At 52.9% G+C, this 14,391-nt stretch overlaps 1 protein-coding gene across 1 annotated transcript in view; it reads right to left on the minus strand.

The window, feature by feature from the left end:
• Nucleotides 1–1,142: 1,142 nt before the first annotated feature.
• The window catches only part of COL27A1 (collagen type XXVII alpha 1 chain), a 134,341-nt gene continuing 121,092 nt past the window's right edge, over nt 1,143–14,391 (minus strand). Inside the window, 12 exon segments of the mRNA XM_032307703.1 lie at nt 1,143–2,197; nt 3,535–3,753; nt 5,581–5,690; nt 6,623–6,791; nt 7,283–7,348; nt 9,951–9,977; nt 10,263–10,298; nt 10,546–10,563; nt 10,689–10,724; nt 10,868–10,921; nt 11,315–11,377; nt 11,878–11,931. Coding sequence (XP_032163594.1) covers nt 2,051–2,197; nt 3,535–3,753; nt 5,581–5,690; nt 6,623–6,791; nt 7,283–7,348; nt 9,951–9,977; nt 10,263–10,298; nt 10,546–10,563; nt 10,689–10,724; nt 10,868–10,921; nt 11,315–11,377; nt 11,878–11,931 — 999 coding nt within the window. The 3' untranslated portion in view covers nt 1,143–2,050.

Consider the following 14,391-nt stretch of genomic DNA (forward strand, 5'->3'; position numbering starts at 1 on the left):
CAGGACCTCCCCCTACCCACCTCCTTTGGGGGAAGCAGCATCCTCTGGGCATCGTTTCTCTCCAGACGGGCCAGAAACCTCCATCTGGGCTTTTCGAAGAAGCACACAGCCACAGATGCATCCTTCCATTGCCTCAGTTTTAAATATTTATTTAAAATCCAGAAGGGAAAAGGAGTAACAGACCCCACTGGGGGTTTAACACACTGACATGTGGACAGACATCAACAAGGACAGCAGAAAATCCCAAGAACAAGACAGAAGCCAGGTGGCGACTGGCAGGGGTGGGGTGCGGGGCGGGGGTGGGGGATGCGGGGAAGCGAGGGCTGAGATGAGGCCCGAGCTGCTGCAACACACTTCCATGGGGAGCGTCTGTGCTGGGGCGGGGGGGCGAGGCATAACCGGAAGTGTCTGGAGGGGAAGGTGGGCCGGGCTGAGGTATTAAATAATGAAAATCAAATCCAATTCTCAAAGAGACACAACTTTAGAAGGAAACAAAACAAAACAAAACAAAAAAAACAAGACACAAATAGACGTTCACATAAAATTTCCCCTTCTAGAAAAATAATTCCATACTTAAAATAACCTCAAAATCCCACCTGGGTGCTGAATGGTTCTCCGATAGAGGGTAACTCAGATAACATGGACTCTCCCCATCATGCTGAACCCCAAGATCCCCATAATTACTTTTTCTCCTCAGCCCCCATTTACACTTGGAGCTAATGACACCAGGTCTCTGGAGGGTTTAATGATGATGGAAAAGCAAGAGTGATGGCCATATCTTGGAAGGGACAAGCTCTTGGAAGGGAGGATCTTAGGGAATGGTCCGGGGCCTTGTAAGATGGCTCCAAATTGACATTCTATCTCCAAGGCCAGCGCCGACCCAACACCGCCCTTACAGCTGGTTTCTTCCAGGTCAAGGCTTCTCCCATGAGATCCCACCTTCCAAGATAAGCCTAACTTCCCTCTAGGGTCATGACAGGCCAAGGCCAAATCCTTCATGCTCAGGCCTCCCCGTGCCTTAAAAGGACAAACATTTCAAAGTCCATAAATTAAAAGGTAAATCTTTTCTGCTTCTGCTTCTGTTTCTGGTAGGTTTTTTTTTTTTTTTTTTTTTGGTTTTTTTGGGGTTTTTTTTTCCCTTTTTTTTTTTTTTTTTTTTCCTTCCTTTTTCCTTCCCCTCCCCACACGTAGTCGATTACCTAATGAGCACAAGGGGGACACTAGGAACACTTTTAGGGTCTCCAAACTTTGTCATTTGGAGGAGAGAGGGGAGTGTGGACGATAACCCACATCGAAATGGTTCTTCAAAGTCTGTGGCATAAACGGTAGCACCTTCAGAATCTTAAATAGGTTTTCTTTTGTTCCTTAAAAAAATCACAGACGCTACGAGACAACGAACGAGCACCATCGATTTCACAGTGGGAGGTAGCTAGCACGAGCACCCCCCCCCCGCCCCTGCCTTGGGGGTCGCACCGCCCCCTCTTGGCCTCCACTGCTTCCCACCCTCTGGCTGCTCCTTCTCTCACCTCTTTCTCAGGTGAAAAAATAGTAATGCACCTTCTTTGTGTTTGTTTAAATAAAATATATATACTTCTTTCTTTCCTTTTCTCCTTTTTCATGTCTCCTCTCTAATATTGCACATCAAAGCTCCCTGGCAGGGTCCAGCTGGCGGGATGGCCCCTCCCCTTGAGCTGGCTGGAACCTGGGGCTCTTTGGGCAGGAAGCTGGGGAGGGCAGGGGGTGGCCGCAGAGCTGGGAGACAGGCCGCAGGGCTCAGGCAGCTTGCAGGCCCAGCTCGCTCTGGCTGGCTCTTTGGTTGGTCTTTGGGGCTGAGCTGGGCTCACTGAGTTGGTCCCAGGGATACCCAGTCCCCTGCCACCCGCCCCCCTCCAGCCACTTCTACCGGGCAGACAACAGCTGAGGCCTACCCAAGGATCCCCGGGCAGTTGAGCTGCCTCTCCTGGGCCCACGTGCCCCTAGGTCCCCTCCTTTTTGCCTCCTCCTCCTCTTCCCTCCCCATCGAGGCCTAGAGGAGCCAGGAAGTCAGAGGTCAGAGGAAGCACGCAGGTCCAACTTCGATTCGGTACTGCTTCCCTGAGGAGGCAGGAGGGAGGTTGTCCACGCTGACGATGGGCAGCTGCTGGGGGTCCTGGGTCCGGAAGGTGAAAAGCGTCTGGTGCCAGCGGCCATCCTGGACCTGAGTGGAGAAGGAAAGGGTACACGTGAAGCTATCACGACCCACGTCATCTAGGTGCGCATGTCCCTGTCAGCTTTCCCACCCTTTGTACCAGGCACATAGCATTTCACTGTAGCAAAGACCTGTATTCGTCCTCTTTAGACTGCTGCCACTGTGTCTATGCAGGTAGGGAATGCTATGACCAGTATCATTCTGGCTAAACCTCTGTGCATGCTCTTCTCCTCTCCTTGGTCCCCTAGAACAGATTTTAGAAGCAGCCGGATGGAAGGACACGTACTTTCTGAGGCTCTGCATATACGCTGGATATGTGGGCATAACCTCGTTTCATTGCACTGTGCTTTCCTGAGCTCCCCAGATGTTGTGTTTCTGACAAACTGAAAGTTAGTGGCCATCCTGCATCAAGCGTCAGTGTCCTTGTTCCAACAGCTCACTACGTCTCTGCATCATACTTTGATAATTCTCGCAGCATTTCAAACTTTTTCAGCATTTTCACATGTGTTTTGGCGGCCTGTGGTCTGTGATTATGACTCACTGAAAGCTCAGATGACGGATAGCATTTTTGATTGGTGACGTATTTTTTAATTAAGATATGCACATTGTTTTTTTAGGCACGATGTTGTTGCACTCTTAATAGACTACAGTATAATGTAAACACGACGCCTACACGCACTGGGAAACCAAAAAATTAGACTTGCTTTATTGCAATATTCACATGGTTGCAGCAGTCTGGAACCAAACCCACAATATCTCTGGGGTATCCTTGTATTTCTACAACGACTACCCCAAAAGTCTCTACCAGTTTTCTTCCAAATAGCTTTCTGCAAGACTGTTGGTCTCCCCACATCTTCACTCACACTGCGTATTACTAGTTTTGTTTAATCTTGCGAAACTAGTTTTCTGGACAACTTTCTGACTCCCTCTCCACCAACAACCCTCCCAATCTCAGGTATTTAAAAAATAACCAAAAATATTAAAAGAAGAAATTAGCCTGGCCAGGGCGGGGAGGGTAGGCAGAGAGAATCGATATACATTCTTCAACAAGAAGGCTTGCAAGTTAACAGCCTATGGAATTTTTATCAGCCAGATCTCCTCTCTGAAGTTTCCCAGAGAGGACGGTGAATACAAGTGATTTTATAAAACTGTTATAATAAAATTATTACACAAAGATAAAAATTATATGTATTTACTCAAATTTACTAATACAATATACTAGATGATACTAATATACTGATGTAATATACCAGTATGTATTACACTGTTACATACTATTTTAAAATAAAAACGCATCTGTTCAACTTGTCTGCACATGAGGGGTCCATGAGGGGCCCCAAGGTTACCTTGCAGCCATCCATTGATACTTCTGGCCGGAACTGACCCCCTGCTTCGAAGATCTGCCCATTCCAGGCCCGGAAACGCACAGCCTTCTTGGCCGGGGTCCGCCCAGTGCCCTCCTGCCACACGGTCATGTTAAGGCAGTGGATGGTGATATGCTGTGTCACCTCAGAGCTCAGCAAGTGCAGGAAATTCATCTGGACCCGGCTGACAGCAAACTCGACCTGCAGCAGACACAGCAGTGAGGAAGGGCCAGGCCGGCCGGCCGGGCCTCTTGGAAACCCCCTCCCCTCTCTCTGGTGGGTACAGGGAGACGCTCTTTCCCAGTAAGCATTTCCCAGCTTTGTTCTCAGATGTGTGCCCACTTGAGACAACACAGGGAAACCGAGGTCTGTGCGAACCAGTCCACAGCCAAGGAGTGATGAGGAAGGGAAAGCACCAAGGGCTGCCTGAGGGCACAGCCAGATCTACGAGAGTCCTCAGTCACCTGATCCACCCCCGACAGCCTGGGTGGTTGTCTCTGGAGCTGAGTTGGGATCCTAAAGCCCGGAGAGGAAGAGGAACTAGCCCAAGACCAAGAGGCTCTTTAAGTGCGGGAGAAATGAGAAGTGGCCTCCCCAACCCTTCCTAAGTCCCAAGATGCCAGAAATGGCAGTGACCTCAAACAAGAACGGGATTCATGGCTTCAGTGGGTGCCCCGAGAGCCCGGACGGTTGGTTTTCCTTTGTGTGATGCAAGGGCCTGATTGAAGCTTTGATTGCCTAGGCATCCACCCGAAAGCCTGTGATCTTAAATAAACACTTTGCCCGCCACGGGCCAGATGAAGAGCCCAGCTGCCTCCCCACACTGAGCCTCCTTTGTTTTAAACTTCAAGATTGCCAGTGCTGGCCATTTGGGCCATTTTTTTTTTCCCCCTTTTCCTGTGCTTTAAATTCCCATTCTTATGTTTTCAATTCACCAATTAAGAGTGAGCCCAGGAGGCCCTGACCCTGGACCCCAAAAACAGCAGAGCCTGAGGCTTATGCACTCTCTCTCTCTCTTCCCCAGCAACCTGGCTAGGTGGTCCCCAGTGTGCTGTGTAGTTTCCACATCCCATAATTAACAAATATTTATTTTTTCCAAGTTTCTTCATCGTGAGGGGCATCTTGTGATCATAGTAAGATCCACAAGGGCTGGTCCAGCCCCCACGTTCAAAATTTATAGGCTGGTCATTGTTTCTGATGGGGATTGTCACCCGTGCAGGTGCCAACTGTGGTCTCCCCAATCTGTTGCACGGGTCTGGCTCAGCGTCAGTGTCAGGGGGGAAAGGACCTGGCTGGTGGGTGTTCCTTGGTGAGGCTACTGTGTTTTCTGTTGAATCCCAGTGTCTGGCACATAGTAGGAACCCAGCAAGACTTGCTGACCAGTGGGCCCACATAGAGATTCTCAAATCCTGGGTCTGACCCAGTCAGGCTCAGACACCTCCTAGAGACTCCCCAGCAGGGCTGATGGGATAGGATGGGTGTGTGGGTCCCCGCCTCCCCTACGGGCAGGGGGCTCCTCTCCCTGGAGCCTAAATCCTCCCACATGGAGGACTTGCCATCCCTACAGACCTACAGTCCACTATGGAGTGCCCCACTGCCCCCGGCCACCCTGGTTTGCTGTTGAGCGGCCCTAAGCACCTCAAGTGCTCAGCCCAGAGACAGGCACGTGCAAAGTAGGCATTGAACATCAGCTAAACTTGCATACACGCCTTGGGTGCCATGACTTAGTTTGCACGGATGGTTCCTGGTTCTCCAAGCCTGGCCAGCTTGGCCAACTATGTTTTAGGTATGGAGCAGAAAGTTCTATTTGAAACAAAAACCATTAATATCATGCATCACGGAATGGTGTAGAAACCATGGATTTAGAACAATTCAGCCCCCGATTCGTAGGTGAGAAAACCAAGGATCACAAAGAAGCCGTGCAGCAGGACAGTTGAGGCTCAGACCGAAACTCAGGGGGGTGGTGGCCCAGGGCCAGGTGGGCATGGAGAGGGCCCGTGGGCAGTGGATGGGGGTGCGGACAGGTACCTTGGAGGCCGTGATGGGCTTGAGACACGTTTGCCCACCATGGGTGAAGTTGCAGGAAACTTCGATGGTGTCGGATGAGCAGCCAAGGTTTGGGTCCACCCAGTACGTACCTGCAGGGGATATGGAGGGGGGATAGTACAGGTGTGTGAGGCAGGGGAGCCCAGCGCCCCGTTCTGCAGGTGGACCCCAAAACCTTGGGACCCGCTGAGCCCCAGTTGGGCCTGAAGTCAGAAGAGGGAGCAGAAAAGGATTCCAGGAGCCACTGAGATGGAAGGGGAGGCTCTGGGCAGAGCTCACAGCTGGCAGAGCCCCTGGAGGGGCCACGCGGCTGAGCGCTTGCCCGCGCTGCTACTGTCAAGGGTCCATTTTACAGAGGGGACAGTTGAGGCCGGAGAGAGACTGAATGACCAGCCCCAAAGATTTAGGGCTCATCTAGTTGATGGATGCTATCCCCCCCCCAAGACTAGTGCTCCTCCTAGGGGCTTGTCTGGGGAGGACGGGGAAGCTGCTCCCCCACTTGCTGGGCACCTGTGCCGGCATCTGGTTCCCTCACAGGGCTTCCGAGGAAGCCAAAGGCCCCACAGCTGAAAGACTGGGACAACCAGATGCTGGTCCACCTTCTTGCCAGTGAAGGGAAGAGGTGTGGCAGAAAGGGGGGAAATCCTGGCTCTCAGGACATCCATGACAGCCCCGTCCCCCAGCCCCTGTATCCTCCCGGCCCTTGGGAGCTTGCTCTGCCCAAGCTCTTGTTTCCTTGCCCTGAAATGGTTGTCCCCAGCTTGCAGATCTGTGGGCTCTGAAAGGGCAAAACCACTTGCCCACACTCCAGGAGGCACAAGGTCCGCCATATTGTGAGGCTCAGTGGCTGTTGAGCAGGTAAGGGACTGCTGGCGTGTCTGCCTCCCCAAGGACAGAAACTTGGTCCCAGGGAGCCAAGACGTGACCAGTCGCTCTGCCCAGCCCCTCCTGGAACTCCCCTGCCCCGCCTGCCCCACCCCCAGGGGCAGAAAGCTCTCTCTTCAGACCCCACGGGCCCTCCTACCGTCCACCATCTTCTGCTCACAATCCATGAGGTCCCGGCAGACCCGGGCGGGGTTCTCTTTGGTGCCCAGGGGCATTTTAATGCTCTGGATGAGGTTGCTGAGGTAGTGTAAGGTTTTAAAGATCTCCCCTCCCTGGTCCAGCACCAGCCGGTCCGGATGGTTGTAACCCTGTCGTGAAGAGAGAGGGGGGGCCACCAGCTCCTGAGATCTTGGCCCGGCCCAAGGGTCTTAGCCACCACAGTCCTAAGTTCTTGCTACTCAGGAGATGTCCCTGAGTTCCTAGGGGCGTGACAGGGCTCCCTCCACTTGGCAGATAAGGGAACTGGGGGCCAGGAATGGGGTGGGGGCTGTCATGGGAGGGGAGAGGACACGAGGCAGTGGCCTCAAATGCCTCCAGAAGCAACCAGTGGAGGTGGTCTTTCCACCGACCACCTCCAGGATGGGAGGAAGTCAGCAGGCTCTTCTGGGCTGCCCTCTCCCGGGACCGCGAATCCGAAGAGAGCTGACACAGCGCCAACCTTGTCCAGCCTCCGGCTCAGGGAACCGATGAGCTATGGAACTCTTGGGGGCAGGCCACATGGAGGGCACTGACCACTCGAGAGCCATCCCTTCTGTCTCCCCCAGGGAGGGATCCCATGTGGGCAGCGGTCTCAGGGTACCTCTGCTTTCAGTGCTCCATGTGTGTCCATCCACGTCTGGAAAGCTGCTCCCAGGTCATCTTGCTGCTGTGCAAAGAGATGACAGGGTGTGTATTCTACCCCCCCCACCACCCCAGGATCCCCTGGGACTCACTAAGAAGGAGACAAAGGGTCTTAGCCCAGTGGCCAAGTCACCTGCCTTCTGTGCAACTCTTTGTCCTTCCTCCACTTACAAAGAGAGTCAGAGCTGACCTTTTCTCTCCTTTTTTCCTCCACGTGGTTACAAGACCTGGCCTGAGTGCTGTGGCCTCTGGCCCAGCCTCTCTTCCTTTGCGCACATATGTTCTATGCACCAGACACACCATTATACTGCTAAGTTGCTAAGTACCATGCTCTATCTGACCACAGGGCCTTTGCACGTGCTGCTTGTATCACCTGGAACATTCTTCTTTCCCTCCATTGCTCCATCTGTCTATCTACTATTCTGGAGGTTCTCAATCACAGGCAATCTTGCCCTGTAGAGGATATTTGGTTACATCTGGAGACTTCTTGGCTGTCACAACTGGAGGAGGGGGTGCTCCTGACATCTAGCGGGTAGAGGCTAGGGATGCTGCCAAACATCCTACAATCACTCACAAGGGACCAAAGAATCATCTGGTCCCCAAATGTCCACAAGTGCTGCTGTTGAAAAGCCCTGCCCTATACTTATCTTACAGATGCCCACTTCCGCAGGAACTCTTTCCTGGTGCTCTTGCCCCCCAGGCTAGGGGCGGCCCCTTTCTCTGAGTAACCGTCCCACCCCTGCACCTCTACCCCTAGCATGGGGCTTGCCAGAAGCGGTCTTACTGTGAACACAGTGACAGGGAGACTCTGATGTTGGGTAAAGCCCAAGTGGCCCAGAGTCCAGACGCGAGAGGGATTTCTCAAGTTCAAATATCAGCCTTGCTACTTGGTAACTGCAGGACCTGGGCAGGGTGCTTATAGTCTCTCTGCGTCAGTATCCTGAGAATGGGCATGACCGTAACTCTCAGAACCTTGAGAGGAATCAGTGAGCTAATCCAGAGGGAGCACACCTAATGGTGTCTGCCTGCTACAAACATTCAGTATGTCCGCTACTGTGCACAAAATTTAAAATCTTCGAATTTTCCTTTTATTTACTTATTTAATTTTTTTTTTTTTTTAAGAGGGAAAGGGTTTTGTCTGGATCTCTTCACTTTCCCTGAGCCGTCTGACTTCCTTAGTGATGAGAAGGGCTAGGGAGGGGGTGGAGGCGAGGCCAGGGCTGTCCGTTCATTTTCATGGATGATACTTGGGGGTCAGACAGTGGGAAGCTGAGAGCTGAGAAGCGCAGAGAATCTGAGGGGCTCACGGCCCAAGGGCTCCTCCTGCTGGGTTTCCCTTGGTCACTGGGGGGCAAAAGGGGCGGGACGTGCTGTCAGGGCCTGACCATAATCCTCAGCAGGGGCAATAGTAATGGGGGAGGGGCCTCTGAGCAGGGGGTCTTAGGAGGGGCCATACGCTCAGGCTGGTACCCACCAGGGAGCAACGCAGCGTCCCTCCTCCAGTCTGCCCCCTTGCCCGACCCTCTCTGGACTCAGAATCTGGGGGGAGAAGACCCTGTGATATTGTGATTTATAAGAAAAAGAGATTTGGTCTTTGACCCTCTTCCTGGCACCAAACTCCCCAAACCTGAGAAAAGTCTTCTGTCACCCTAATGAGGTGACTCCTGGAAAGCCCCTGGGTAACCAAAGGAGAGCTTGCCCAGGGAAGCAACCTTGTGAGAGATGGGTGGGAACCTTCCGTCCGGACCCCTCATTCCTGGGGGCGGGAGAAGGGATGGCAGCGTCCCTTACCCACGGCCAATGATTCCATCCATCACGCTTACGTAATGAAGCCGCCGTGAGAACCCAAAAGGCTGGTATTCGGAGGGCTTACCAGGCGGTGACCCCATGGAGGTTTGGAGGGAGCGGCTGCCTGGAGAGGGCTTGGGAGCTCTGAGAGCCCCTGCCTCGTGCCTTGCCCTGTGCCTGACTTCCATCTGGCTGTTCCTGAGGTGGTGGTGTTTTTTTTTATAAGAAACCAGTAAGCTAGTAAGTGAAATGTTTTCTCTGACCTAAGAGCAGCTCTAGCAGCCTCACACCAGTGAGGGGTGTGGGACCCTCCGTCGGTCAGAGGCGCCGGTGACAAGCTAGCATCTGGGCGGGGCAGGATGGGGAAGGAGTCCTGTAGGATTGGGACCCCGTGGGGTCTAACCCTTCGTCCTGGTGCACAGTGTCAGAACTGAGTTGAACTATAGGGTGCCCAGCTGCTGTCCCCCAAGTACTCTTCAGTATGGGGAACACCTACCCACCCCCCCAAGCTTGAATTGACACCAGAACCTGTTTAGACCCTCGGCAATCAGCTGCTCCGTTCCGAGGACAGTGACAGGACCAGGACCCCAACCACCGGAGCAGCTCCCGGGTTCAAGGTCAGGGGTGCATTCTGCCTAAAACCTGGATTCCCCACTCTCTGCCTCTGGGCTCTTTCTGCTGCTGCAAAGTCCAGGGTCTGGGATAGAAGGACAAAAGTTCACAGGCAATCCTGGGCCTAGCTTAGGGGTCTAGCTATGGTGACCCAGAAAGGTCATAGCTGCCTCCCGCCCTCCCAGGCCTTACCCCCAGTAGGCAAAAAAGCACATTCTCCAACTTACAAAGTGAATAGGGCTCCCTGGCCGACCCTGCAAAAGAAGAGGCTCAGTGACTATTTGAGAGGAACTGGGTGTGGGGGTCCCAGGGGCTGTCAGGAGTCTGGAGGGGCCATCCAGGCACGAGAGGATGTGCAAAACTGGTCTCTGCTCTTCTGGAGGCTTAGTCCGGCCAGGGCCGCTCTACGCTCTCCTAGAAGTCTGGGGAAGCTTGTGAGGTCAGGGCCAAGACGAGCATCTGCCTGCAAAGCCCTGGGTCTCACTCCAAGCTCCGCCTCCTGCCCTAGAGTTCCAGGGGCACTGAGCACAAGTACCTACCGGTGGGCCAGGCCGCCCTCTGGGACCAGGAGGACCCTGGAGGAAGAGAAGAACAGTGAGGCCCTGGGCAAAGACCCTCCACCTTCCCTACCCCAGACCTCCTGGAGGAGACCCAAACCCAGGGACAGTGATGCCCCCAGTACAGAGGGGTACCGATGGATGACTGAGGTCCAGAGGGAAAGAACACGCCTGAGCACGTCAGTGGGCATGGGTAGGGGAGCCCAGAGCACCCACCCTGCCCCACTCCTCCAGCCCACCAGCCCCCATACCCCAGCCCACTCACCCTCGGACCTTGCAGTCCCTGGAGGAGGACAGAGGCAGAGAGAAACAGTCAGGGGAACGGGCTGAGCTCCGCCCTCCGCCCCTCCCCCAATCCTCCTCTCCCCCACCCCCGAAGCACTGCCCTCCCCCAGCCCCTCAACTCACCAAGTCCCCTCGGCTGCCTTTGTCACCCTTCGGACCCTGCAATAAATCACAGGCCCCATAAGAGAGGACTCAGAGAGGAAGTTCTATTTCCAAGATGCGGAAACTGAGTCTTGAGCCGGCCCTGGGTCACAGAGACAAGCTCGTCCCTGTGGTCTTCCCTGCCAGCTCCCGACACGTACCGGGCGTCCCGAAGGTCCCAGGATTCCGAGGGGCCCAATGATGCCTTCCTTTCCCTAAAGGAGAGACAAAGGTTTGTGTGTCTTCATTCCGGGGTCTGGGGAACAGAGTCCCAGGGACAGGAGAGGAGACGGCAGCCTGAGTGTCCCAGGGTGACAGAAGGGAGATTTCCTCAAGCAGGGGCACAGCCGTGCACATTCTGGGCCCCTCCTGTGTGCCTTGTCGGGGGGCAATGAGCGGGGAGAGGGGAGCAGGTAAAATGAGCTGGATGGCAGCCCAGTTGGCAGGACCGGCAGAAGCAAGGAATGGCTGGGGATGGAGGCTGTGGGCAGAGGGGGCTCAAGCCAGAAGGAGCAGGAGGAGCAGAGCAGGCGTCCACCCAGCGGACGGCTGGCCAGCCTTGGGCCTGGGCGACTGTCCCCGCTAGGACAGACCACGAGAGGACTCACCATCAAGCCAGGGGGCCCCCGCGGGCCCTGGATGCCTTTCAAGCCAATGTCTCCTGGGGGGCCCTGTGGGAGGCAGAGGAAGGGCTATCTTGTGTCTGGGCGGCCATTGGGTCGGAGCTCCAGCAGCTCCATGACCCTTGGGGGCTGGCCACACTTTGCCCTCCCTTTCAAGAGAGGTTCCAGGGAGAGTAACAAATGTCCACAATTACCAAGCAGGAATCAGTGTGCAGGGTCTTTGCTGCATGGTGTAAGCCTCCACTCTGACTTCAGGGTTATAACCCTCTATGGTTATCATACCCATTTTACAGCTGACAAAACTGAGGCTTGGAGATACAAAGTAACTTGCCTAATGCACAGAGCAGGTCAACTGAGCCAGGCTTAAAACCTAGGTCTGTTGGAAGGTGAGTTCTGGGGACCAAGGATGTCCCTGCTTGATTCTGGAGGCTTTCCAGCCCACACCGTGAGAGCTCAAGAAATCTTTGTCGAGCGAGCACATGGAGAAACAAACCAGGGAGTGGGTGGATGGGACCCCAATAGGAGCAGGCCGGAGTGGGAATTTGTACCTTGGGTCCGAAGAGGCCAGCCATTCCTGGGAAGCCCATCTCACCAGAGTCACCCTGCGGGGAGAGCGGAATGACGTGGGGTGAGTCGGGCCAGACAACGATGTCCAGCCAATCACGCGGGCCCCCTGGGCCTGCCTCCTCCCACGGACATCACCGACTCCATCCCCAGGCAACCAGATGAGTGTAGACAGCTCACACGCTAGACCACACCGGTCAGCCTGGGCTCGGAGGGGGCTCGGAGGGGGCACGGGCCTGTGCCCTCAGTCGCACGAGACAGTGGAGGCCAGCTCAGGGATTCCATGAGGAATCTAGAACGCTTAGGACTTCTAGAGCCATGAGGCTCTAGAACGCTTAGGACCTCCTGTCCCAGGTCTTCAAGGAAGAGAATGAGAGGACCCACAGGCTCTTCCCCACCCATGGGAAAGCCTATCAAGGACTGTGTCCCTCAGAAATCAGCCCATTAACTGTGCGGCTCTACGTGCCGGGAGCTCTGTAGGGACCACCACGCATGTGTGTTCCGACTTCCGCCCAGGGAGGCACAACACGCCCTGTTCACAGATGAGAACACTGAGGCTCTCAGAGGGCAGGAACTTGCTCATATTCACACAGAGGTCACTGCGGGGAGTGATTGGAGGTGAACGATTCTGGAGGCCTGGATTATATGCTTAACTTCTAACGGAACTGCCCAGCAGGTTTCCAAAGCGGTTGTACCGTTTTACGTTCCCGTGAGCAGAGGAGGAGAGCTCCAGTGGCTCCATATCCTTGAAAACACTTGATCTGTTCAGTCTTTAAAAATTTTTACCCTTCTGGGGAGCCTGGGAGGCTCTGTTGGTGAGGCGTCTGCCTTTGGCTCAGGTCCTAATCTCGGGGTCCTGGGATCAAGCCCCGTGTCGGGCTCCTTGCTCAGCAGGGCATCAGCTTATCTCCCTCTGCCCCTCCCCCTACTTTTGCCCTCTCTCTTTCAGATAAACAAAATCTTCAGAAACAATTAAATGTTTACCATTCTAACAGGTGTGCAGTAATACCTCACTGCGGCTTTAATGAGCGCTTGCCTCATGACTACCGATACTGAGTTTCCTTTATGTGCTGATTTTCCATTTGTGCAACCTTCTCCGAGATGTCTGCTCAAGTCTTTTGCCTCATTTCTTTATTGGGCTGCTTCTTTTCTCATTACTGAGTTTTGAGCGTGCCTTACGTATTCCAGACACAAATCCTTTACTAGATACATAATTTTCACTTTCTCCTAGTATGTGGCTTGTCTTGTCATTTCTCTTAACAGCATCTGCCCTTGGAGGAGCAAAAGATTCCAACTTTGATAAATTCCAATTTTTCAATTTTTTAAATGGATCACGCTTGTGGTGTCATACCGAAGAAACCTTTGCATAACCCGAGGTCTCCAAGATTTTCTTCTATGCTTCCTCCTAAAAGTTTTAGCATTTTAGGATTGAGTTCACTTTTGTACATGGTATAGGGTCTCCCATTATCCCTGCTAGAAGACTCTCACCGAGTTGTTTTCGCAACTTTGTCAAAAATCAGTTATCCATGTACCTGTGAATATATTTCTGAACTCTCTATGCTATTCCTTTGATCAATTATTAGTATATTTATGATAATACCCTCCCTTCTTGATTACGGTAGCTATATAATAAGTCTTGAAATCAACCACCAGGAGGCTCCCAACTTTTCCCTTTTCAACTTGCTTTGGTTCTTCTACACCTTTTGCATTTCCAAATAAATTAGACAGAGCTTCTTATTTTCCACGAGAAAGGTCTGATGGGATCGGGATCGGGATTGGGATTGGGATTAGGGTTAGATCCATACACCAACTGGAGGAGAACGGCCATCTGAACAATGCTTAGTCTTTGACCAGTAAACGCAGCATCTCCATTGACCTAGGTCTTCCCCAGCAGATTTTAGAAATGCTTTCAGTTTTTCAATGCACATGTCTTGTACACCTAGTGTCACAGGTATCTCTACATATTTCCTATTTTTTTGCTATTCTAAACAGTATTGCCTTTTAGATTTTGGGTCTGATGGTGGCTGGTGTACAGAGACACAGCTTCTTTGTGCTGCTGTCCGCCATCTTGCTGGAGTCACTTGTTCTCATAGTTGGACTGTGGATTCCATTGGATTTTCTCTCTAGACAATAATTTCATCAACAAATGGAAATATGCACTTCTTCTTATCTGATGTGAGTGCCTTTTCTTTATTTTTCATTCCTGATGGCATCGGCGGGAAGTGCGAGCACAACGTTGAACAGAAGCGAGAACAAGTATCTTCGACTCGTTTCTTCTTTGACTGATTCAGCCATTCACTATTAAGTATGATACTGGCCACCTGTTTTTCACAAATGCCCTCTTAGCAGTTGAGGAAGTTCCTTTTTCCTTACCAAGGGTATGGAGCGCTTTTATCAGAAATGGTGTTGCATTTCGCCAAGTGATTTTCTTGCATCCACTGTAGGATCAAATGGGTTTGTTCTCTTTCTCAGTTTGTTAACATGGTGCATTACACTGA

This window comes from Mustela erminea, chromosome 12 (assembly GCF_009829155.1).
Source record: "Mustela erminea isolate mMusErm1 chromosome 12, mMusErm1.Pri, whole genome shotgun sequence".
In the NCBI taxonomy this organism is placed as follows: domain Eukaryota; kingdom Metazoa; phylum Chordata; class Mammalia; order Carnivora; family Mustelidae; genus Mustela; species Mustela erminea.